Genomic DNA, 24,350 nt, shown 5'->3' with positions numbered 1-24,350 from the left:
CCTACATTACCTGAAAACAATTTCAAATTTTGGTAAGATCATAGGACCTATTTACTTCGTCATTAGGCGGGCAGGAATAGTTAGTATGTTATGTTTTTTTCAAAAAATGAAGCAATTAAGGTTGGAAGATCTAGTTTTTGGTCAGGGATCAAAACTCTGCCCTGACAGTGGCTACTTGTACTTTGTTGAGCAACCTCTCTTAAGTTTTCTGAAGGTTTCTACACTGTGGATATTTGGTTAGAAATATATATCTATATAATGAATTATATGTTTATATAATGCCAGTGGTGATTTACAAAAACAAAACTGTTTTTCAACTTCAAAGATCAAGCTAATAAAAGAAAGATATCCTGTAGTTATCCACAATAAGTAAAAGAACAATATACGGTTTCAAGTATATTGTATAATTATGATCTTTTCTCCTCTCAATATGCATAAACAATAAGTTTGCAAGTGCTTATGGGAAAATTAACGTGAAATGAAAGATGAAAGAATTACATGAATGTAAAAGACCAGAAAAAAGTATGAGTGATTTTCTCTGTCCTTTGTGTATTTAGAATATCATGCTTTATGGTATTGTCAAAAACAATATTTAAGAGATGAAAAGCAATGTTCCCAGAAGAGATCAGTGACTTACAAAAACAGATGAAGTCAAATCTTACAAAGTAAACACGTATCAATATATCTCTCGGTGTTTATTGAGTTATCGTGTCTTTTTGTCCCACAGCTTTAGCTGTTTACTCTATCTTCAAATTTATCTTTCTCTTTGAACCCATATAATCAGAAATTATATGGAAAGAAAGCTACTAAAGATGACCTAGGTGAACAGAATGATTTAACCCTTCTTTGAATTTTACAGTGTGACTACACATTATATAATTGTGTAAAACACTGAATAATATAAAGCACCATGAAAGTAGAATTCAAAGAAATTGAATTATACTTTTTCTCACCTTCAAATTTTATACATAAAATATCTACAGTATCAGCATAGATAGGTTAAAAAATAATAAAATATTAGGTAACAATTGTTTCTAACATATGCTTAACATGTCAAAATTCCAAACTTCTTTTTTTCAAACATTTTTTATATCATGGTCCAAATATATTTTTTTTTCAAATTTAGTAGAATATATGCATAAATGTGGGCAAGGCACACATTTGTGCTTCCATTTCCTTATCTGAAAATTAGTGCTACAGTATCTGCACGTGGCATAGATTGTCAGTGCTTCCTAATATCGATCTCATCTTTGTCTTAGTAATGGTAAACTTCCTCTTCTCTGCCTACTTCTTTTTTTTTAATTTTTTATTTATTTATTTATGATAGTCACAGAGAGAGAGAGAGAGAGAGAGAGAGAGAGGCAGAGACATAGGCAGAGGGAGAAGCAGGCTCCATGCACCGGGAGCCCGATGTGGGATTCGATCCCGGGTCTCCAGGATCGCGCCCCGGGCCAAAGGCAGGCGCCAAACCGCTGCACCACCAGGGATCCCCTCTGCCTACTTCTTTACAAAGTGTTAGCATGGAAGATGTACATCCAGCAGAAGACTATGATTTCTATCCTAACCTCCTAGCAGCCCTATATGGCCCTGTCAACTCTCTGGTCACATGACTGAGTCCGCCATAAGGACGAGCAGAAAGTCTAGATCACACCTTAAGCAATAGTCGAATTTCTTGTAATTACCTTTCCCTCATTGGTTTAGAATCTAGATACAGTGCTAACAGGCTAGCCTTGTGGATGAAAAGTGAGTGAGAGCAACAATTTTGACCTGTGCTGTCCAGATCAGTGGCTACCAGCTGCATGGGGCTGTTCAGCCCTTAAAGTGTGGTTACCATGACTGATGAAATGAATTTTAAATTTATTTGGTTTTATTTATTTATTTTTTAATTTTTTTTTTTTTTTAAGATTTATTTATTTACTTATGATAGAGAGAGAGAGAAAGGCAGAGACACAGGCAGAGGGAGAAGCAGGCTCCATGCCGGGAGCCCAAAGTGGGATTCGATCCTGGGATTCCAGGATCGTGCCCTGGGCCAAAGGCAGGCACCAAACCGCTGAGCCACCCAGGGATCCCCAATTTATTTGGTTTTAATTAATTTAAATTTAAAAATTGATACTCTGGTTATCAAAGAATTTTTAAGTATTTTTGAAACATACATAAATTAATCCATTTTTTTAACTGAGACTTTTATGAAATCTAAAAATGGAATAAGTATTTCCCAATTAATATGTAATTAAACATCCACTTAACATCTAACTGAAAGTCAATGCATGTTTGAATTACAACATTTTGGACATAATAGGATACGCTGAATCGATTTTAAAGTTAATTTCATCTGTTTCTTTTTATTTTTTAAATGTAATTAATAGAATACTAAAAATTACATGTGTGCCTCACACATTTTTTTCAGAGAGCACTGGTCTAAGGGATGGAATGGCTGCAAGATAGAAGGACCCCAGTCTTTGGATAACCTCCTGGACAGAATAATACAACAGCCCTGAGCCATTTACCTGCTTAGATTTCTATGGAGGAGAGCAATAAAACTTCTAATTGTCTTAAGTCACCATTATTTTGGTTTCTGTTAAAGCAGCATATACTGTTTTAATTAATAAACTACTTCACAGAGTTTGGGGAAGACTAAATGAGTTAACGCTCATTAAAGTTTAGAACAAATCATGCCTAAGACTATAGGCTCAATGCCTATAAATTATTATCATTATTATGTCTCTCAGTTTCAATGTAATTTTCTACCCCCTTGTAATTCTATGTCATTTTATATATTTGTATAATATAATGCCATCATCATTCAATCTCATGCATTTAAATTAGAACTCACTGTGGAAAATTTGTCGGAAGGGGTATGTTCATATTCTATAATTGTTAACCTCAAAGATGATAAGCAACTCTTGCTCAGAGTTTTACTAATCTATTCATTACATTCAACCACCACCCCTTCACCATTGTTTCTACAACCATAAGGAAACCACAGTCATATCACTGTACATCTCAAACCCTTCTCTGGTTTTCTCTTGCTCTACGAATAAGCACCAAACACATTCATGTGTCCTTCCCACCTCCCTAGGATTACTTCTCCCCGTTGGTTTCCTGGGATGTCCCATACTCTGGTTTTCTCTTATATCTTCAATTGGCATCTCAACATCTTGTGTATTTGATTCTTCCTTGAATTTGTTCTCTTCCCTCAACATGCAGGTAAGTGATACTTATCCTCCATTTTAGCTCACATATTGTCCTCTTCAGAAAGGCCTTCCCCGCTAGTCTCCTGCTTCATGTTTGCAAAGCACCTTTTCTGTACCATCCTGTCCCATGTCTCTTCTAGAATCTATGAATATCATCCTTATTATAGATGTAGCACATTTCCCATTATTAAAATGTGACACTGTTTTCTGTCCATTATTCACTTTTCTGCTAAGCCATAACTTCCTTAAGGGCAATATTGAATGTATACATTGACTTCCCCTCCCACATCAAGACAGAGCTTCTTCTCTCTTTTTTTTTCTTTAATGTAAGCTCTATGCCCAACGTGGGGCTTGAACTCACAACCCCAGAATCAAGAGTTGTATGCTCTACTGACTGAGCCAGTCAGGTGCCCCAAGACACAACTTCTAATAAATGCATCAAACTACCAAATAAATTATACAAAAATTGACTAATATTTGATGTGATAATTTAGAGAAAAATAAGGAACACGTCATCTCAGTGATGGAGATGAGAAAATATTTATGGAGCTACTAAGATGTGAGTTGGACCTTCTAAGATAGAATTCAGTATGGGTTAAGAGAGTGGATTCTAGAACCAGAATGGCTAGGGATTGAATCCTGGATCTTCCAGTTAGTAGCTATGTGATTCTTGGCAAATAACATGAATCCTTGGTGCTTTAGCTTCTTCATCTGTAAAATAGAGAAAACAAGCAGCTGTGTCATAAGCTTTCAGGGAGAATGAAATGAATTAATACAGATTTAGCATGGAAGAGTGCTAGGCACACAGGAAGTACTTGATATATGTGTTAAATGTGACCTTTGGGGTGGGAGAAAGGAGGAAGGAAGGCATTTAAAATAGATGAAATTTCACAAAATATAATGAGGGGAAGTAATAAAAAGAGTGAATGAACTTACTTTTGAGATGCAGAAAATGTCCGTAAATGAGTAGTAGGTGGTAACACAAGGAAATGGTCAATAAAAGACTTCATCATATAGTGGTTGGGAAGTCAGTGTAAACTCTGGTCAGAGCAAGTGTCATTCTCAAAATTATTTTTTGTTTTTGTCTGTCAGGATTGCCAGGGGGGAAAATAGTGACATAGAGAATTACTTGTTAAGGCATTTAAGAGGCATTTTCTCTTTTGATAACACAAAGCCATGAGTAGGTATTACTACAATGCCTGCTTTATTGATAGTGGAACTGAAGTAAGGAAGATGTGAAACAAAAAGACAATGATAATACCAAAATAATAGAACTTCTAAGAGGATTCAAAGTATGAAAAATATTTAGCACTATATGCAATACAGCAAGGGTTCAGGAAAAGAAATCCATAGGCGTTAATGTTAGTATTACTATCCATCATAAGAGGGGAGTATTATCCTTTTATCCCCCTTTTTAATCCTATATAATGTAGTGAAATATAAGAAAGCTTTCACATGCTTTGTAGAGACAAATGGTGAGTTTTAATTTCTAATTTCTATGTGTTTTACAAATGCATAAAATTAGGGTAAGGTGAAACAACAATATTAATTTCTCCTTGGGCTGAGGAGGGTCAGTTCTGTCCTGAGCATGTCTATAAATACAGATCTAATTGCCCACAGAGAGGACATGAAAGGAAAAAAATGAGTGATAGCTAGAGGGTACTTCACGGCTCCAAATCCATTTCCTCAGAATTGAGATTGTTTGAATCTTTTTGAACAGAGTGCTGGTGGTTATTATGTGTGAGAAAGGAAGGGGCTTCAGGGGGACGAACTTGGCATGTGAGGGATGACTCATGGCACAAGAAGTGGGTGAACGTGGGTGGGCTTATTGACAGATGAGAGGGAGTCTAGTAGACATGGGAAGGGTTCAACTTTACAGAATGAAGATAATAGGACAATCTTCCTTAGTGGATGTCACGACACTATTAGAGTAAAGAAGTTCTGCTGATAGTTGAAAGAAATGGAAAGACAGCTGTGGACTCCTTGGAGTTCATTTATTCTATTTTCCCACTTTTCTGCTACTTCTATCATCAGTCAATTTCAATGAAAGCAATGAAAGGGGGAAATGATTTTCAAATCATTAAATGTATATATTTTTGTTTGTTATGGGCTCTAAGTGAACTCCTTAATGAAAAAGTTGAAGTAACTGTCTCAAATTGGGTTGGAAGTTGTTAATGGCTTTTGGTAAACCACAATGTTTTTTCCATTATTATTAGAATGAATTAAGAGTTACTTAATCTTTTTGTAAATTGCACCCAAATGCCTAGAATAGTGGATAATGTATTCCAGGTGATTTTATTATGTGAATCATCAGTGTTTTCCTGCTCGTTCATTAACATGCTTAAGCTTGCTTAATAAAGAAAAATAACATTGACAGCACATTATTCAATAGCTGTAAATCCCAAGGGATAAGTGGACATTTGATTAATTCTGGAGAAAATGGTAGTTGGAAATGAGGCTCAGAAGTGATGACCATAATGTATTTTCAAATTATTTAAAATGTTAAGGGTTTTCAATCCAAAGGCAAAACGTAATAACTGTGTTACAAAGGTGTGAATTGTATCATTAACCTGCCCCAATGCATTTTTTTCATTTCTACGCTAGAATGTTAAGTACCTAACACTTCACCCTGCAGATAAGAGTTGTAACTGTCAAAAGGGAAGTTGAAACCCATTCCTTTTTTGACATGAAGTCATACTTTTAAAAATCCATAACGTTTAAACACAAATACATTACAATCATCTTTTATTTAATTCTCTAAACAAATAAAAGTATCCCTGCCCTTTTTACAAATAATGGAATTGCTTCAGATTTCTGTGCCATCAATCAAAAGGACTTTGAGAGTCTATGTCATAAGTTACAGCAGTCACACACCTTTCCTGGTCAGGTTCTTTTCTATTACATAAAAGCACACCCTGGCTCTGGGTCTTCTTTTAAAGCAGATACTACTTTTTCATGGAACATGGATGTCAAGGAGTGTGGATACAGCCTGGCAAGTAAGTTGAAATTCTGTGAGAAGGAGTGGGATTTTGAGTATCACTTGTCAAAAAGTACAGAATGTCAAAAAAGTCTTATTTTATGTGATTATTAATCACATATATTTATCATATATCATATATTTTGACAAAAACATTAATAATCTTTGTCTTATATATTTAAAACAATAATTTTGTTATTAAATATAAATGTAATATAGTTTTAAGTTGTAGGTTCAATGTGTAGTTGAACTGTTAATGGAGGATAATTCTTATGCCAATATATCAAATCTTTTGGTTTTTATATAATTTCTTTATAAACATTTATAATAGTGTTCCATATGTAGAATTTTTAAAATTTCATATTTTCTTGTAATTGTTGTGTCCACTAATTATTTAAAACAAGTTTTGCTTCTAAAATTTTAGTTACTTTAGCATTTAATTACATTATTAATTATTCTTCATTGTGTATAGCAGTGAAACTTTAAAAAGCAATTTCCCTTGAGAAAAAAAAAAGTTTAAAGAATTAAACTAATATGTCTATTGGGTCAACATGTAATATGGAAACTTGTTTTTCAGTACACTGCATGCTTTGCAAATCATCTCACATTTCTATAATTTCTGTCTTATATAGTTTTTTTCATGCATCAGGTTATTATTTATGGAAAAAGCTCTAATATAACATTTTTATCTCTTACATAAACATTTAAAATACTTAAGCATTGTATCAAAACTAAACCAAATTAACTCTGCTATAGTCTAAAATTGCAATCTGAAATATATAGGGAATGGCTTATTTTATTTTAAGAAAAATCCATTAAAACTGGAAGCAATTAATACCACTAACCTCATAAAGTCAAAACAATAAAATTTAGCTAGAAATTATTTTCTGATTACTTCATATTTTATCCCGTCTAGCTATAGGTAAACACCTTGATGTTATGAATAATGTTTATACTTCCTTTTTCCCCCCACATTGCCCAGAACATTAAAGGATACTTAAGAATGACTTATTTGCTGGATTAGATGTTTGGTTTAATATTTTTATTGAAGGGGATCTCAGTACTTACTATTTTTAAATACTGATTTTTAAACTTAATGGTCTTTGGATTCAAACATCCATCTATAAATCCTAGTTCCACCATATAAACTATTTTTATTAATAATAATAGCATCTATTCCATAGCCCTGTGTTATGAGGACTGAGTAGAGCAATACATGTGAGATTTTAGAAGAGTATCTAAGCCATCATATGAGCTCAAAAAGTATTAATTATTACTATTGCTTCTTTAAATTTTTTTCTTCATCTGCATACTGGGAAAAATGGGATTATATTGTAGGATTATTGTGAGGATGAAAGTGTGCAAGGCACTTAAGACTCTTAATATGTAGTAGAAATTGTTATATATAGTTAAATGTTAATAGCAGGATCTTATTATGAAGTAGGCATTGTTATTTGTATTTGAACATTATAGGTCTTAATTACTAAATTCCCAATCCTGTACACTAAACTGACACAAAACTAACAATCACAAATTGTATCATTTGTTCTCTATATGGTTATAAAAAAGCCTTACATAATTTCAGTAATTTTAATATTTCTCTCTCGTGTATACCCACCAGAGATAGCATGTGGATGAATACAAATAAGAATTTCAATCATTATGAATTTCTTGAAAGCATCTATTTAATTACAGATAAAAGCACTAAATACATGTTATCACCATGTTTTAATAATGACAAAATACTTCCTTTTTAACCTAGATAAGAAACAGATGAAAAAAAAAATCTGATCATACTTTTCAATCAACTGAGAAAAATGTGACAAAAGATGCTCAGACTGAGAATGTGTTGACTGATTTATCAAATTCTTATGCTTCAGGTATGGATATTAGTAACAAATGTTATTTGTTTCATTCTTTTTTATAAAACTTTGTCATCTACGTATTTATTGAAGCAATTGTAATTTCATTACGATGATGCTTTAACATTTGTTCTGTTTTGTTTTGTTTAAGAGAAAGAGAGAGAGAAAGTTTATGGAGGAATAGAGAGAGAGAGAAAATCTCAAGCAGTCTCCAGTCCTAGCAGGAGATCAGGAGATCACCTGAGCCAAAATCAAGAAACAGAAACTTAAAACTATCTGAGCCACCCAGCACCCCTCACTGCTTTAATTTACTTTTAAAAGTACAATTACCAGCTCATTTTTTGACAAGAAAATATAATAAGGTCCAGTTGGGGATCTTAAAGGTTTAATTACTCCAGTGGCATTAAACTAAAATGGCTTTTTTTTCCTTTGATGAAAATTTTTATACAATGTGACTTTGAATGAAGATTATGAGAAAGATTTGGGAAAATTCTGCTTGTTAATTGACATAACCTTTTAATAACTTTAATTTCCAATAATCAAAACTCTATCCCCATGGTCATTTTCTTTGATACTCTAGTTACCTGACCTGGCTGTTTATCTCTTTTTTCTTCCCTCTAGATTTGTTGCCATCCAAGGACAGTAAAGATTTAACAAAATGTTTTTTGCTACAAGTGGCAAATATCCTTCTTCATTACATCAAAAAAACTTTTGATGTTAAAACTAAAATACTGGACTTTCATCATCCTCATCAACTTCTTGAAGGTTTGGATGGGTTTAACTTAGAACTGTCTGACCACCCTGAATCTTTGGAGCAGTTACTTGTTGACTGCACAGATACCTTAAAATATGGAGTAAAAACAGGTATTCAAATTGATGCGTCTGAAATGGAAACTGATTGAATAGTCTTGAGTTTATGTGTATGTTGAAAATGGTCGTTTTACTCATTTTTATTTAAAACATTTGTCTAGTTTATTTTCAAATTGGTGTTATCACGTATGAATTTTTTTATTAATTAACAAAGAGAAGTAAATAAAATAGTTTGGGTTTGGGAGGTTATATCCCAATGGCAACTAATTATAAATTTAACTTACTTATTTCCATTTATCTATTTTATTTGGTCATACTCATTTTTTAAAAATCATTTTATTTATTCATGAGAGACACAGAGAGAGAGGCAGAGACACAGGCAGAGGGAGAAGCAGGCTCCATGCAGGGAGCCCGACATGGGACTCAGGGACTCCAGGATCAGGCCATGGTGGTGATAAACTGCTGAGCCACCAGGGCTTTCCCTGATTATCCTTTTACATCAATAAAATATATAGACATAAAAGTATATGTATAATTATGTATATGTACATAATTTTAGAAATTGCATTTTCTGATTAATTGTATCATAACTTTATTCTTAACCACTTAAAGCAGTGATATTTCCAGGAGCTAACACTGCTTGAATAGACTCTATCGACCCTTTTCCCAAAATCAAATGTATACTTACATTTGGAACATGTAATGCTCCATATGTAAAACATAATCTTTGGAAAGAGGTATACAAAAAAGAGTTCAAATACAATCTATATCCAGTTTATTATTCATTTCTTATTATGTGATTTGTGAAAATATTTCATGTATATTTTAATAACTGGAAATCATTTGTATATGATGACTTGCCTTGTATTTGATAGACATCCAATAGACACTTAATGTATTTTTGACATCCCAGAAACTTTAAGCATCGCAAATATTTATCTTCAGATCAAACATCAACATGCCAACAAACAAAAATGACTTATATTAAAGAATGCTCATTTTTGCATTAATTTTAATAACAAGAACCAAAAAAAGTATACTCATTTTGATATTTATCTTATATAAACTGGATATCCTTTGAGAGGATACTCTGCAACGGTATCATTTAAAGTCCTAAGGAATTTCTCACAGAATTTTAATCATTATAAAAATCATTATTATAATCATTTTAATCATTATACAAAATTTTAATCATTATAAAATCATGATTTTGTAATCATACTACAAAATAACATGCTCAATATGATATCAATTATATTTAACTATATTTTAAACTCTGTTTGAAAGTATATATATGTACATGCACAAATACAAAACTACCTATTTATAATAAATATGTTCTTAAATTATATCTTCCAAATGTATTTATTATAAATATTTGGATAACTATGTAGATACTTTCTCTACATATATGCATAAAAATTACTGTTCTGTGTATATCATTTTCTATTCAGGCACTTCTGTAATATGTAGTATATTTACAACCAGAAAAATATTGAATAAGACAAAAAGAAAGTCTCATAGGATTCCGAAATAGAAGGCATGTTTCAAGACTAAGTTCAACCATAGAAAGAGAATGTCAAGTTGAAGTAAGTTTTAGTCTGAAATAAAATAGCAAAAGGAAGTTCTGAAAAACAGCATTGCAATTGGGAAGGACTCTGACAGATGTAAATCAAGTTCTTTATCCTTCCCTTAGTCAGCATTGCAAATGTAGGCCAATCTCTAGGGACCCATTCCCTCCATTTGCATTTCCCAGTACTAAGCACAGAGGGAAAAAGCAAAGATGCTGAGAAAGCGAAAAGTAAATGATAGAAAGAAGCATTTCTCACACAGCCACAACTTCCAGACATGCCATTCCTCCCGATTTAATGAACATTAACTGGGCCCCTACTCGTTAGAAACTATGCATGTGCTATGGGAGGAGTGGTGCTGCAAACAGGGGTAAGTGACCAGAGGGAAAAGAGGTTTGCAAAGAATTGTGATGCAAGTCATCATTAGGATAGGTCCTAAAATGGGGCACCTGAGTAGCTCTGGGTGGCTCAGTGGTTGAGCGTCTGCGTTTGGCTCAGGTCAGGATCATGGGGTCCTGGGATCAAGTTCCTCATTGGCCTCCCCTTAGGGAGCCTGCTTCTCCCTCTGCCCATGTCTCTGCCTCTCTCTGTGTCTCTTATGAATAAATAAATTAAATCTTAAAAAAAAAGAAATAAATATTAAAAGAAGTGCAAAGAACAATCTGTTATGGAGTTAAGGAGAGAACTAATTTCTCAACTCAGTGACTTCTCACAAGCTACTCCTCATAACCATGATGCATCTCCTCTACTCTCTGGCTGGAAGCAAATTTTAGATCTTACCTGAAAGATCACATCCTACAAGAAGCCTTCTCTAAAGATTGCTTCTCCTGCTCCCCAGACTGCCTTAGGACTCAGAGGAATGGTCTTACTGACATCCTGATCTTTTCCTTTGTGGTGCTTTTCGGAATTGCAATTGAACACATTTGTGTCATTATTTAATACCTTTTTCTTCCACTGGTCAGTAAGATTCACACAGTAGTGGCTCTGTCTATCTTGTTTACTACTGTGTCCCCAGTGTTGAGCACCGTCCCTGCATATGTTAGCTCTCAGTAATGTCTATTGAATGAAAAAATTAGTTTATGTGTGATTGATCCCTGAATACCTGATAACAAAAAACCTGCTAATCAAATTAAACCATGTTTTAGCCCTGTTTTTATTTTGGTTCATTTGCAGTTTTGTCTTTTTTTTTTCTAGGACATCCTCGCTTTTTTAACCAGCTCTCCAGTGGGCTAGATGTGGTTGGACTTGCTGGGGAATGGTTGACCGCCACTGCCAATACCAACATGTGAGTATCTTTCTGGGCCAAGGAGGGTGAGCCTCATAGACACCCGTAAACAAGAGCAGAGATGTAGTTTGTTTTTTTCATTGTTTATTTTGTTTTTGTTTTTTTAGAGGTGTAGTTTGTATATTTTTGCTTGCTGTATCAAAAACAAGTAGTCTATACCCTGAGAGAAATGCAAAGAATCTGCTGCATGTTCCCTGGGAGACATGTTTGAGGTTTATCCCTTCTTCTGGACCATCTCTAGAAACTTCCAAGATCAGAATTCCCCAGTCAGTAGTAATAGTCAGTTGATTAGTCTGAATTACTAATGTGCAAACTGTGAGTCCAGTTCCAGTGTTGGAATCATTTAAACACTACCCCATGGAGCCCATTGCACACAGTAGTCTGAAACCCACACACAAGTGTATAGGAAGTTGCCTGAATATAAATTAGAACCTAAATCTAATCAGAGGTGAAGAAAGTAAACTTTTAAAGGAAATCTAAATCCAACTCCAACGTGATTCTTTAAAAATTTGACCTTTGCCACAGCAAAACTGTTGTCATACAAAAATTAGATCTACTGCTGCAGTGTTTGGAAGTAAAGTTAATTTGGGGGCACTATTTTTCAAGGTTAAAAGGACAGAGAAATGATTAGGTGTGAAATTGAGAGGAACAGTCTGTGTCAAATGTTAATATAATTTAACTAGCAATCAAAAGAGAGAGCTGGTAGGAATTTAAACTTTAAAACCAACGACTAAATGTTTATGAGGAGAGACTATTTTGCTGTGTGGAAAAACTAAGGCTTACTTTAACTGTTTAGTTTTCATTGGGGTTTTAATGATGCATGGTACGTGGTAGTGATCAGCATTTTGTAGGTACAAAATGCAAACATAAATGGCTTACACAAGCCACTATTTTTAATTTTTTTAAAAATTTTTATTGCTTGATAATGGCCCTTGAAATAGGCATAGAGCAATATGTTACTTGAAAAAAAACTTTATCTTTTGAGAGAATATGTTTCTTTGCTATATAAATGGATTACAGAAAACTCAATTTATAAATCTTATTCCATTGTTTAGAATCCCATTGTTATGAGACTTAATCATTCTCTATGTGAGGAAAATACAGATTCTTTGCTTAAGCAGAAATAGAGTAAAAAGAACACATGGGAGATGCAGAGAGAAGGGACTTCAGAGTCTTCTTTACCTTCAGTTTCTTCCTTTTTAATGAACGGAGATCTCTTACCATAATCTGAGCTAGTGGGAACATGCGGAGTGGAAATAACTGGATTCCAGTTCTAATTCTACCGTCTACAGTGCTGGCAAGTTTAGTGAGTCTCTGTTGTCTGAAAATGATAATACCTACCCCATGGAACTGGGAGAGGATCAGAAAGGTAGTGTAGACCTTGAAACTGGCACAGCATGTGCTGGCAGAAATGAGCCTGATTGAAATATCAGCATATAAGGCTTGCTGCTTACTTTGTTCCTCTTAGAACTAGAATCTTAATTCTCATATGGAATGGGTTTCCTCACTGGATCTCTGTGTGGAGCTCTTGAGCAAGAGCATATATGTTACTTCGGTAATAGGCCATGGCATTCTGAAGAACAGGGTTGAGGGTAGGTGAAGGGGGTCAGGACAGGGAAGAAGAGCAACATGAGACTAGACCTGGAGACCATGAGGATAAGCAGAAGCAAAGGCTTCATCTTCTGGGATGCTGTGCCCTCCTATAAACAATTGCTTCAAAGGGCAGTCCACTCTTTCCCCACCAGGTCTTTTATGGCCAAAGGACTGCACTATGGGATGTTAACTTCCCCAGGGCTGGGGACTTTTCTGGCACTCCCAGCAGATTCCATGGCTTGTCCTGCCTGGATGCAAAAAGAGACCCCTAGGCTGGAGGTCAGTGCCTTCCTTGTAGGTGGGAGGTGATTCTCTGTTGGGTTGTGGGTATGTCTGAGTGAAAGTGCTCACAGCAGTGGCTGGGACTGAATAGTATCCACAGGCTTTAGAGACAGAGCAAGCTGAGAGCATCTAAAGTAGCACACAACTGGTGTATGATACTGACATCTTTATACGAGAACATGTACAGGGGTCTTTAAAAAGGTTTTTGAGGACAAATAAAAGAATTTCTTGAAAATAACTGAACCAACTCTGATTTCAGAATGTACTGTTAAACACTTCATTGCTTATTGTACCTGGTATGTATAGACAAAAGTGTTTAGCCTTCTTTTTAATCTTAGCTGCTTCATTTTGTGGAAGGGACTCTAATCTCACAGTTTGACTCAGAGGAGAGTCCCCATTGCCATGCTTTCAATTCTTGTTCATGAGTCTCATGCGGATCTTGCCTTGTACCATCTACTTGCTTTGAGCTACTACTGGAAAACATAATAGTTTTAAGGTTTTTTTTTTTTTTTTGGTTGTTTGCCCAAAGTAGAATCTTTAGGTAGAAAATCTTTATCAAATGATTTTGAGAAAAAGCTTTTTCTACTTATTTCATTTTCTGCGAAACATTGTCTGTAGCTTTCTCTACATATGGCAAGTTAGAAAGAGATCTAGAACTACAGACAATGTTTTGGAGAACATATATATATATATACACACACACATAACTGGGCATTTTCTGGTCATAACAGTATTGTGTATGTACTGAGGCGCTAAGGCTTGCTTTCAGAATTCCTTTCGGTGGGAAAGAAATTCCTAGTTACTGCACAGTACATTGGAGTCCATGATACATGATACTTTCTTTATAGAACGAATATATTCTTAATCTGGAAGGGGTGATTTAGAGCATATAAGTTTTAACTCTTTCTTGTACAATCTTCTATAGAATACAAAAAAATGTATGACCTTATCTAGCACATGATTTTATTTATCCTTTTCCAATTTATATGATTCACAGTGGAAATCTATGTATGTAATATAGGTTTACCTATGAAGTAGCTCCTGTATTCACTGTCATGGAAACAATACTTCTTAAGAAAATGTATGAAATCATTGGCTGGGGAGAAACAGAAGCAGACGGAATATTTGCACCTGGTAAGAAACACCAAGAAATAATTTCTCTAAACTAAATGCAATATATAGTAGGAGACACTCAAAGCATGTTTCAACAAATGATATTATTTTTAGGAGATAGATGTTCATAGGCCATTGTGTTAGTTATAAACAAAATTTCCATAAATCTAAAAGTTATGATTAGTTTCAGAGAGCTCTCAAAATGTAATGATTTCAATAAATATTTCTGAATTTTGAAATTAGGTTAACAGTCACTATTTCTCTTGTATAGGTGGAAGTATATCCAATCTCTATGGTATATTAGTTGCTCGTTATAAACAATATCCAGAGATAAAAAGACAAGGCATGACTGCACTTCTGTGTATTGTGTTATTTGTTTCTGAACAAGTAAGTATCGAGTCTAGAGTTTGCCAACTTTTAAGAACCTTCTAAGATAAACTGTAAGGTAATTGTAAGTCTGAGAACATTAGCTTTACTCTAACAATATATAGATTCAGTAATCTCTGTGTCTAGGTCTGCATATTGATATGAGAAAGAGAAAAAACAACTTTCCAGTCAATATAGGCCCCGGAGATTAGCAATACAGATGATTCAGGATTAAAATTTAATTCCAAAATATGAGAAACTAACAAAAATGTGATTATAAATATAAAGCCTTATATCTTTACCAAAAAAAATCATGGTATAAAAATTTTAAACTCTTAATTTAATGATTCTCTTTATCATTGAATGAGGAGAAGAATGTGATTAATATTTTATTTTTCCAGTGAGGATCAAAAGAATCAGTTAAAAAGAAAAGGCTTATTTTTATAGACTATGTTCTGGCCAAATGTTTCTGATATTGATAGTGTATCCACTGATGTCTCCTTTTGTTTTAATGCTCCAACCTTGTGCACAGCATCAATGCTTTTTTTTTTTAAAAAAAAATTGATTTGTCCCTATAATAAGTCTGGTCACTCTTTTTCTTTTCTCCTCAGCAACATTTGTAATATTAAAACATTTGTAATGGTAGTCCCAGTTTGAAAATTCTACCTTAAATTGTCTGCCAACACCAGGTTTTCTTTGAAATGTCCCTGTGTTGGCAGTATGTTTCCATGACCAAACTCAAATTAGCATTATATATATATGCACATTATCAAGTTGGAGACCACTGCTGCATGTTTAATGTCATTTGCTGTAACATTTAACATAACTTAAGATTCTTACTTAGTTAGAAATGTCATTTTTATCTTTTGACATATAATTTTTTGCATATAATGAGCAAATATGCTGGAATTCTATAATGTAGATAAAAATCATGTCCTATTTAATTGGTGCATTCTTCATTGAAATGGAGCATAGTTAGGGTTTACATTTATGCATTTTTTCTTTCATATATCTGATTTTCTCTTGGAAACTAAAAATAACTAGGTCCAAGTTCATATCTTGACCTGGTTAATACCTCCATCTCACTGATATTATTTACACCAGGTAGCATGACACAAGGAAATAGCTATCTAGAAGGCAAGAAATCAAGGTTGGTATCAAAGTCAAAATTAAGAATTGCAGGCATCAGAAGAATCAACTCATTTCTCCAAGCCTCATGGTTTAAAAAAATACGTATCTGTAATGCAAGAGTTACAGCTATCTGGAACCTGCAAGGATTTTATCACTGGGGAATATTGTTGCTAGATTTATAAGTGACATAACTTTCTATGTACATGGAGAACTAGGGTATTCAAACTCTTACTGCATGCAAAGAGTTGTGTGACAGTGTCTTCTAAAAGAGGTGTCACAACCTTCTTCATCTGAACAAATGTCATGATGAGGGTCTAGAAATATGCCTTGAGACCCGTACATGTGTATATACATTTATACATGCACAAACCCATTCAAAACTATGTGTATGTGTGTCCAAATGCACTCGTGTAAATTATCATTGATTTCAGAGAATTTAATGCCTTGCCTATTTTCATTTTTGCCCAAGGGTCATTATTCAGTAAAAAAAGCTGCAGCAATACTTGGTATTGGAACTGACAATGTAATTGAGGTAAAATGTGATGAAAGGTATGTTTCTAACACATTCTCAAAAATTGTTATTATCATTATGCTTCATAGATTAAAATCCTATTTCCTATTCCAATTTTTAGAAGGAATACTTTCCCCGTTTCAATAAATTTTAGCTGCTGTAATTAAGAAGCACCAAAGTTTTCCTTTTCTACTCTTAAAATTTCTTTGCTAAATAGGACTGTCGCGTATCTTCCCTATTTTAAATATATTGAATTACATATAATATAAATAAATATAAAAATATAATAATATCAACTGCTTTAGCACTCTACAAAGTAAAAATATTTTTCTATTTTCCTTGAATACCATGCTTTAGAAATAAGTAAGATTACAAATATTACATATAGTCAGAAGATCATTTTTATGCATATCAAACTTATTCACACATCAGTTCTGTGCTGTATTCTATAATTTGCTTTCATAGCTTTTTGGTTTTAGAATATGTTTTAGAAATCTTATCCCATGAATTATAAGACTTTCTTTATTATTTTTAATTACTTCAGAGTTTTCCTTTTATACATGTAACAGAATTTCACAAATCTTATTTTAAAGGACACTTAAGGGTTTCCTCCTAGATGTTAGTATTTAATAGCAGTGGTTAAATGAATATAATTGTATAAAAACATTTGAGAGTCTATGTTTGAATATCTCACATCAATTCCTAGAAACTAGATTATTGATTCAAAGAATGTCTGGATTTACAGTATCATAAAGTTTTTTTATTTGCCTTTCAAACATTTTTAAGTTAATTGATGCTCTTCAATACAATGCTAAACCTGAATATTATCAATACCTTTATAATTGAAAATTCTGATCAGCCAATTGTACATTACCATGATTTATCTGTTCATGTTCTTTGCCTACTTTTTATTGGTTGTTTATTATTTGTTATTGGCTTGTAAGACATCTTTATATATTTAGAAATTCTGAAATATAAAGTAAATGAATATAAAATATCTTACAAATTTTATGTTTATTATTCAGTACTTTCTCACAAGTTGTTTGATTTTCTTTTTATATTCTGTGTGCACCTCCTGAGAATCATGCCTGTCCAAGATACTTTACATCTTTTTTATTATTATGAATGGGATATTCTATTATTTATTCACAACAATTAGTTTTTAAAAATAGGAACATGACTTACTTTTGTAAGCACCCAATTGCTAAGCATTCTTATTATTTTCAAAAGCTTTTTAATGCATAAATTTAGGTATTCTAGGTATGCAGTCATAGATACTTCCATTAGGGTTTTTTCCTCTTTTCTTTTTTCTTCCCTTTTTTCCTTTTCTTTTCTTTCTTTCTATCATACGTTTAAATAATAATTTCTTCAGAAAAATACTATAACACTAATGGTAGTGAGCATCCCGTATCTTATTCCTGACATTAGTAGGAATGCTTCCAGTGAATCATCTGTAGGCATGCTAGGTTGCAATCTGATACCCGGATGGAGTAAAAAAGTGTTGACTTTTTTTTCTCAGATATTTGCTATGAAGAAATGTGAAGGCCATCTGAAATTTGCCACCCTTTTTCCTCCCTCATCAAGTGGATTCCTGATTTTTATTCCTTGATGTCAGGAGTTTTTTGCTTTTTTTTTTGAAAGTCTCTATTTAAATTCTCAGTTAATATACAATATAATATTAGTTTCATGTGTACAATACAGTGATTCAACACTTCCATACATCACCTGGTTCTTATTACAACTAGGGCCGTCCCCATCACCTGTTTCACTCATCCCTCCACCTATCTTCTCTCTGGTGACCATGTTTGTTCTCTAGAGTTGGAAGTCTGTTTCATGGTTTGCCTCCTCCCCATTTGTTCATATGTTTTGTCTCCTAAATTCCACATATGAGTGAAACCGTACGATATTTGTCTTTCTCTGACTGACTTATTTTGCTTAGCATTATACCCTCTAGCTCTATCCATGTCCTTGCAAATGGCAAGATTTCAGTGTTTTTTTTTTTTTATGGCTGAGTAATAATCCATAGTGTATATATACTACATCTTTTTTTTTTTTTTTGTCCTTTCCTAGATCTTGGGCTAGGTTTAAGGTTAGATCTAGGGTTAGGTGAGGGTATGTGCCAGAGAAGAGATTTTTACTTTAAAATGAAGTTTAATAACTTGAAAGAGAGATTATCCTTCTGCATCTTTCTTAGAAAAGTAATACAAATTTTAAGATGACTGAATAGCACACTAAGCATTCTTTAATTCAACGTGATATTTACCATTGGTTTTTGGGACCTGAACATTTACCTAATATCTGTTTACTGAACATTACCTAATAACTAAATATTTACCTAAGAAATACATTAGGGAGAAACTAAAAACTATTTTTTTTTTTAGTTTTGCATATCATCTATTCCTCTCATTGGTAGAATTGGTATGTATATTTTTAAAGTAATTAATTTATTGTATTTTTAAGGGGAAGGATGATTCCAGCTGAGTTAGAGAAAAATATATTAGAAGCTAAAAGAAAGGTATGTTCTGTAACTCCATACTTAAAATGCAGATTCATTTTTATTTTCTTTACTTATTTTCACTAGTGGGAAACAACTGTTAAGGTAATTTCTAAGATAAATAAAGTAATCCCTAAATGTGGGAAATTCCTCATAAAATTAAAGTGAAAGAATTAAGTTAATGCTGCAGTATTTCTTTAATAATTTTCTGTCAAATAACAAATGAACACTTATCAGCACATGGATTAAACAAAGGAATTTGGTCATTTTCATTTTTGTGGTATTATTTTGCAAAAATAAATCTGGAGAGAACTATAATAAATGAAACTCAGAGACAGTGATATGAGTTCATCTTATGGTTACACTACTCTTCCCAGTCCTGGAGGTACCTCAGAATATATGAAGTTCTTAGGTATTTAAGGTTCTTGTCCAAGTCATGCAGCTTCCTGATGCCCAGAAGTAATGGTGAAGTGACAATAGTCTTCCCATGGGACCTCCTGAGGCTCTACTGACGATTCAGCTTGTGTCATCATCAGGGCCAGACTCCTTTTTGCGTTGTAGCCACAGCTGGCAGCACAGTATTTGGGGCCTTTGATCCTCTCCACGCCATTGCGGATATCTGTGAGACACACAGACTCTGGATGCATGTGGATGTAAGTCCTTTAGTCCTTACATCCTTTAGTCTAACTCCTAATTTTCCCTTTACAAAAATGTATCCCATGAACAATCCATAAAATTACTTAATTGGTATTGTAGGCCAGATGAAAGTTTCTCTGGAAACTAATTTTTATAATGAATAGAATTGACTCAATATGTTAGCCTGGAAAGAGCTATAAATGTGTCAAGGGGTTTAAAATAGTCTAAACCTCTATTCAACTAAGAATTTAGAAAATCGATTTGAAGAAATAGTTATATTTTATTTTAATTAATTAACTAATTAATTTTTATTTATTTGAGAAAGAGAATGCATGCATGCGGGGGGGGGTGGAGAGGGGAGGTCAGGCAGGGGAGGGGCAAGATGGAGAGAGAGAGAATCTCAAGCCCACTCCACACTGAGAGTGGACCCCAACTCAGGGCTCAATCCCATGACCCTGAAATCATGACCTGTGCCAAAATCAAGAGTTGGCACTTCATGAACTAAGCCACCCAGGTGCCCCTTCAAACTGATTTTAAATCAAAAGATTTAGCCCACTACTCTAATGAACATTTTAAAATTAATACCTATTAAGGAAATCACAATTTTTGATGCTATTAATTTAGTACAGTGACCTTGGGCAAAACTTTCTTCAGCTTTGGTAAAAGTTGGATAAAATTAAAGTTATACAATATGGTAGATATGTTAATTTCTCTGTGGTATTGCCAAATCTGATGCCAACATTTTCATCCGTCCCTGGAAATTATACAGAAGGTGTTTGAATTAATTAGAAACCTAAAACTTTACTGTGTCATGAATAGGCAATAAGAAGTCATAGGAGGAAATTTTAAAATGCATTGTTCTTATAAGTAGTATAATGATAGCCAAGTTTATAATTATCTAACACAGCAATTAAAGCTTCATCAATGTTTGAAATAAATTTAACATGGGAAAAAGTTGCCTCTGCTACTTAAAAAGAAAGAATAGAAGAACACGTATCTTTTGTACCTGTAGGCAGCCTGGGGAGGTGGATTGTTGCTGTCCAGAAACTACTCCTCTAAACTCAGTGGCATTGAAAGGTAAGATCTGCACCATTGCTGGTGAAAGCAAAATAACCTGTTTGGGTTTCTATTCTCTTTTATTAGACTGTGAGCACTAATTGGAGCTGTTTTATCACCTAGAGCCAACTCTGTGACCTGGAATCCACATAAACTCATGGGTGTCCCCCTTCAGTGCTCTGCTATCCTGATCCGTGAAAAAGTAAATGATTTCTATTTTTAAGTAGTGCCATGATGGATGTCTTGGTAACGACTAGTTTCATTGTGAATATTTAAAACCAATATAATTATGGCCTCATTGAATTAGCACAGTGCAGCACAGTTTGGCCTATTACACAGAACCTTCTCTCTTGATCTTTAAGTAGCAGCCACTGGGTCATTGAGGTGCCACAAAACCAAATGACTGTAAGCACAAGTGGTAACTCAATGTATGGATAAGACCTGGGATGACACAATGGGCAGTGATGAGGTCAATAGAAAACCTGACCGTTCATGCTCCACTCATTAAAAACACCACGAAAAAACAAAATGTTTTTTAGGGATCAAATTTGGTCCACTGACCCATTTGTTATCTCAGAGCGTAGGGCCAAAAATATTGCTCATTTTAAATGTAGATAAGTCTGAGTAACTGCAATATATTTTAAGCATAGAAAGCACAAATTTATGGATTGTATGAAATTATTTTCTTCTCGTATGTTTTTGTATTTTATCTCCAACAATAGTAAATGCAATGTTACATAAGGAGATAAGGCCATGGTCTTCTCCAAGGAGAGATATAATGATGAACTTTAACTTAAGAATTCTTATCTCCATGTTTGTCAGAAATGCAAATGAATTTTATGTAGTATCATTTATAGCTTTGTTTTCCTTCTCTCTTACAAGCAATCCAAAGAGTTTGGATATAAAAATAAAGTGTCTGTGCTCTTACTACAAACTGCTTTAACTGGCACTCTACTTACTCTTTTTTTTTTTAATTTACTTTTATTTAAATTCCAGCTAGCTAACATTCAGTGTAATATTAGTTTCAGGTGGATGATGTAGTGATTCAGCACTTCCATACCACAACTGGTGCTCATCACAACAAGCGCATTCCATAATCCCCATCACGTATTTCACTAATCCCCCTACCTCCTCCCCTCTGGTAACCATCAGTTTGTTCTCTAGAGTTGAGGGTGTTCTTGATTTCCTTCCCTCTCTCAGGCATAAAAAAAGAATGAAATCTGCCATTTGCAACAACAAGGATGGAGCTAGAGGGTATCATGCTAAGCAAAATAAGTCAGTCAGAAAAAGATAAATACCATATGATCTCACTCATATGTGGAATTTAGGAAACTCATTTACTCTTGAGTCCTCACTCAGTGACCACTTTATCTCTTTTTAGAGGGCCTTTATTCTCGCTACCCTAGGCAATTCTCAGCAACGCAGGCTGGAACACTTCTTAGCTCTGCTTCAGATTCTATTCTTTGGTCACATGGCAGCCATATTCCTTCAATATCCAATAAAATATTCAATAAAATGGCAGCCGCCTTGTGTTTGAAGCCTGCAGGCTAACAGGTCCCCCCTTCCTGTCCACTCCTGCATGTCCAATACCCGGAAACTATAATTTGGCTAACATTTGTTTTCTTTAAGAAGCTTCTGAGTTTGCTCTCTCTTCCTATTGCTAACAGGTCTGTCTTCAACATTCAGATTTCTGATACCTTTATGTTTAGGACTCAAATACAAATTTTTTTTTGCAGTCTTCCTTGACTTCTTCACCCATAGTGAGTATGTTGAAATAGTACATTTTACGCTATTATCACATATCATGTGTTCCTCCAAGAAGGTTCTGTTTTCTTGTTTTATCATTTTTTTTTTTGTATAAAAAAGACATATAGATGGTCAAAGGTGGTAGAACAGAACCCTCAAACTACTAAGCTTTCACTAATTTGAAGGTCGTCTCTGGAAAATAAGCCTGTTTTGGTGTGGCCTTAAATTAAGAGGAACATTTGGTTCTATCTATTAAACCACTTGAGTGTCTAAGGTTGCCCATTAGACCATTTTGACTCATGCCTTAACGAGCAGTATAAACCAAGTATGTTAAGTATTGAATGAATATATTTTCTGATGCTAAAAAAACACATTTAGGCACTATACATATAGATATGCATATACATATATATATATATTGCTGCAATTGTACACAAAATACAATTAAAACTAATTTTAAATGTCTTTTATTTGATCTTTTAAAGGAAAGGAAATACCATGTGTTTTTGAGGTGAAGTGCTAATCACGTTAATCTCTTTCATCCAGAGGACTTTTTCATAATGCAAAATTGAAACCCATTCAGTGGCTTCTTGTTGCTTTTACGATGGGGATTAAAATCCCTGACATCGCCTACAAAGCCTGGGAGGTACAGCCTATACCCTCCTCTGCTCTCCTATTCACCGTTTACTTCCTTTTGCTTTCTTCCCTTGACATCCCTTGACCTGCTCTTATTTCCCAGAAGAAGCAGTGCAGCTCATCCCCTATGACTTTGGCAGGAGTTTCTCCTTCTGCCTATGAGGGTCTGGCTCCACTTTGTCCCCCACACCCTCCCCCAACATCTTTCTAGTTTAGCTCCTACTGAACTTGAAAATGACTTTTACCCAGAAGCTTTCCTAGACCTTCAGACTAAGTGAAATCTTTGATCTTAGAGCACAATATTCCAACACTGTGAAACTCCTCCACAGAGTTTATCCTGGGTACAATTTCACACTCATATGCCGTATTTTGTTTAGTGTCTAACCCACCTAACCTCCTGTAACCCAGATTGTAAAGTCAGTAGGGCAGAGCATTTCCACCCTTGCTTGCCACAAATCCACTGCCTGGGCACGGTGTGTGACAGATTGTGGGTAAATATGACTAGCTTAATCATCACATCAGAAGAGTAGATATAACCTATACTAACTATAACTCTGTCTAACGTAACAGAAGGGGAATTTAGGGGGTGGCTGGGTGGCTCAGTAGTTGATCCCAGGGTCCTGGGATAGAGTCCTGCATTGGGCTCCCTGCATGGAGCCTGCTTCTCCCTGTGCCTGTGTCTCTGCCTCTCTCTCACTGTGTGTCTCTCATGAATAAATAAATAAAATCTTAAAAAAAAATAAAGAAGGGGAGTTTGGAGTAAACTAAAGAGAAAATATTTACACGTAGAAATAGGATTCCTAAGATATAGATACATAAAGTACTCATTTCAATGTATCATTTCTATTCCTTTCTCCCTAAATACTTCAATTCTTACCACCACATTGCACTTTTAAGCCTAGATCTACAAGCCTATCTTAAAAAAAAAAAAAAAAGAGTGTGATTTTTTTTTTTCCCTTGAAATGAGTTTACCACAAACTTCAGGACAAACTGCCCCTCTGTCGGATCCCAGATTCGTCACTGGTTGGTTGTGTGACCTTGAAAATTGCTCAGTATGTTAAAGTATCCATTTCCTCAATTTACAAAC

General features: G+C 34.2%; 1 protein-coding gene across 1 annotated transcript in view; it reads left to right on the top strand.

The window, feature by feature from the left end:
• The first annotated feature begins 6,156 nt into the window (after positions 1–6,156).
• LOC129514495 (glutamate decarboxylase 1-like) overlaps positions 6,157–24,350 on the top strand; it is a 28,746-nt gene continuing 10,552 nt past the window's right edge. Inside the window, exons 1-10 of the mRNA XM_055333117.1 lie at positions 6,157–6,190; positions 8,655–8,897; positions 11,609–11,699; positions 14,596–14,708; positions 14,959–15,074; positions 16,654–16,733; positions 19,156–19,210; positions 19,726–19,842; positions 20,838–20,902; positions 21,005–21,083. Of these exons, the coding sequence (XP_055189092.1) occupies positions 6,157–6,190; positions 8,655–8,897; positions 11,609–11,699; positions 14,596–14,708; positions 14,959–15,074; positions 16,654–16,733; positions 19,156–19,210; positions 19,726–19,842; positions 20,838–20,902; positions 21,005–21,083 (993 nt within the window). The remainder of the gene's footprint in view (positions 6,191–8,654; positions 8,898–11,608; positions 11,700–14,595; positions 14,709–14,958; positions 15,075–16,653; positions 16,734–19,155; positions 19,211–19,725; positions 19,843–20,837; positions 20,903–21,004; positions 21,084–24,350) is intronic.

This window comes from Nyctereutes procyonoides, unplaced genomic scaffold (assembly GCF_905146905.1).
Source record: "Nyctereutes procyonoides isolate TBG_1078 unplaced genomic scaffold, NYPRO_anot_genome, whole genome shotgun sequence".
Classification (NCBI taxonomy): Eukaryota; Metazoa; Chordata; class Mammalia; order Carnivora; family Canidae; genus Nyctereutes; species Nyctereutes procyonoides.
This window is presented reverse-complemented; position numbering and strand designations above follow the sequence as displayed.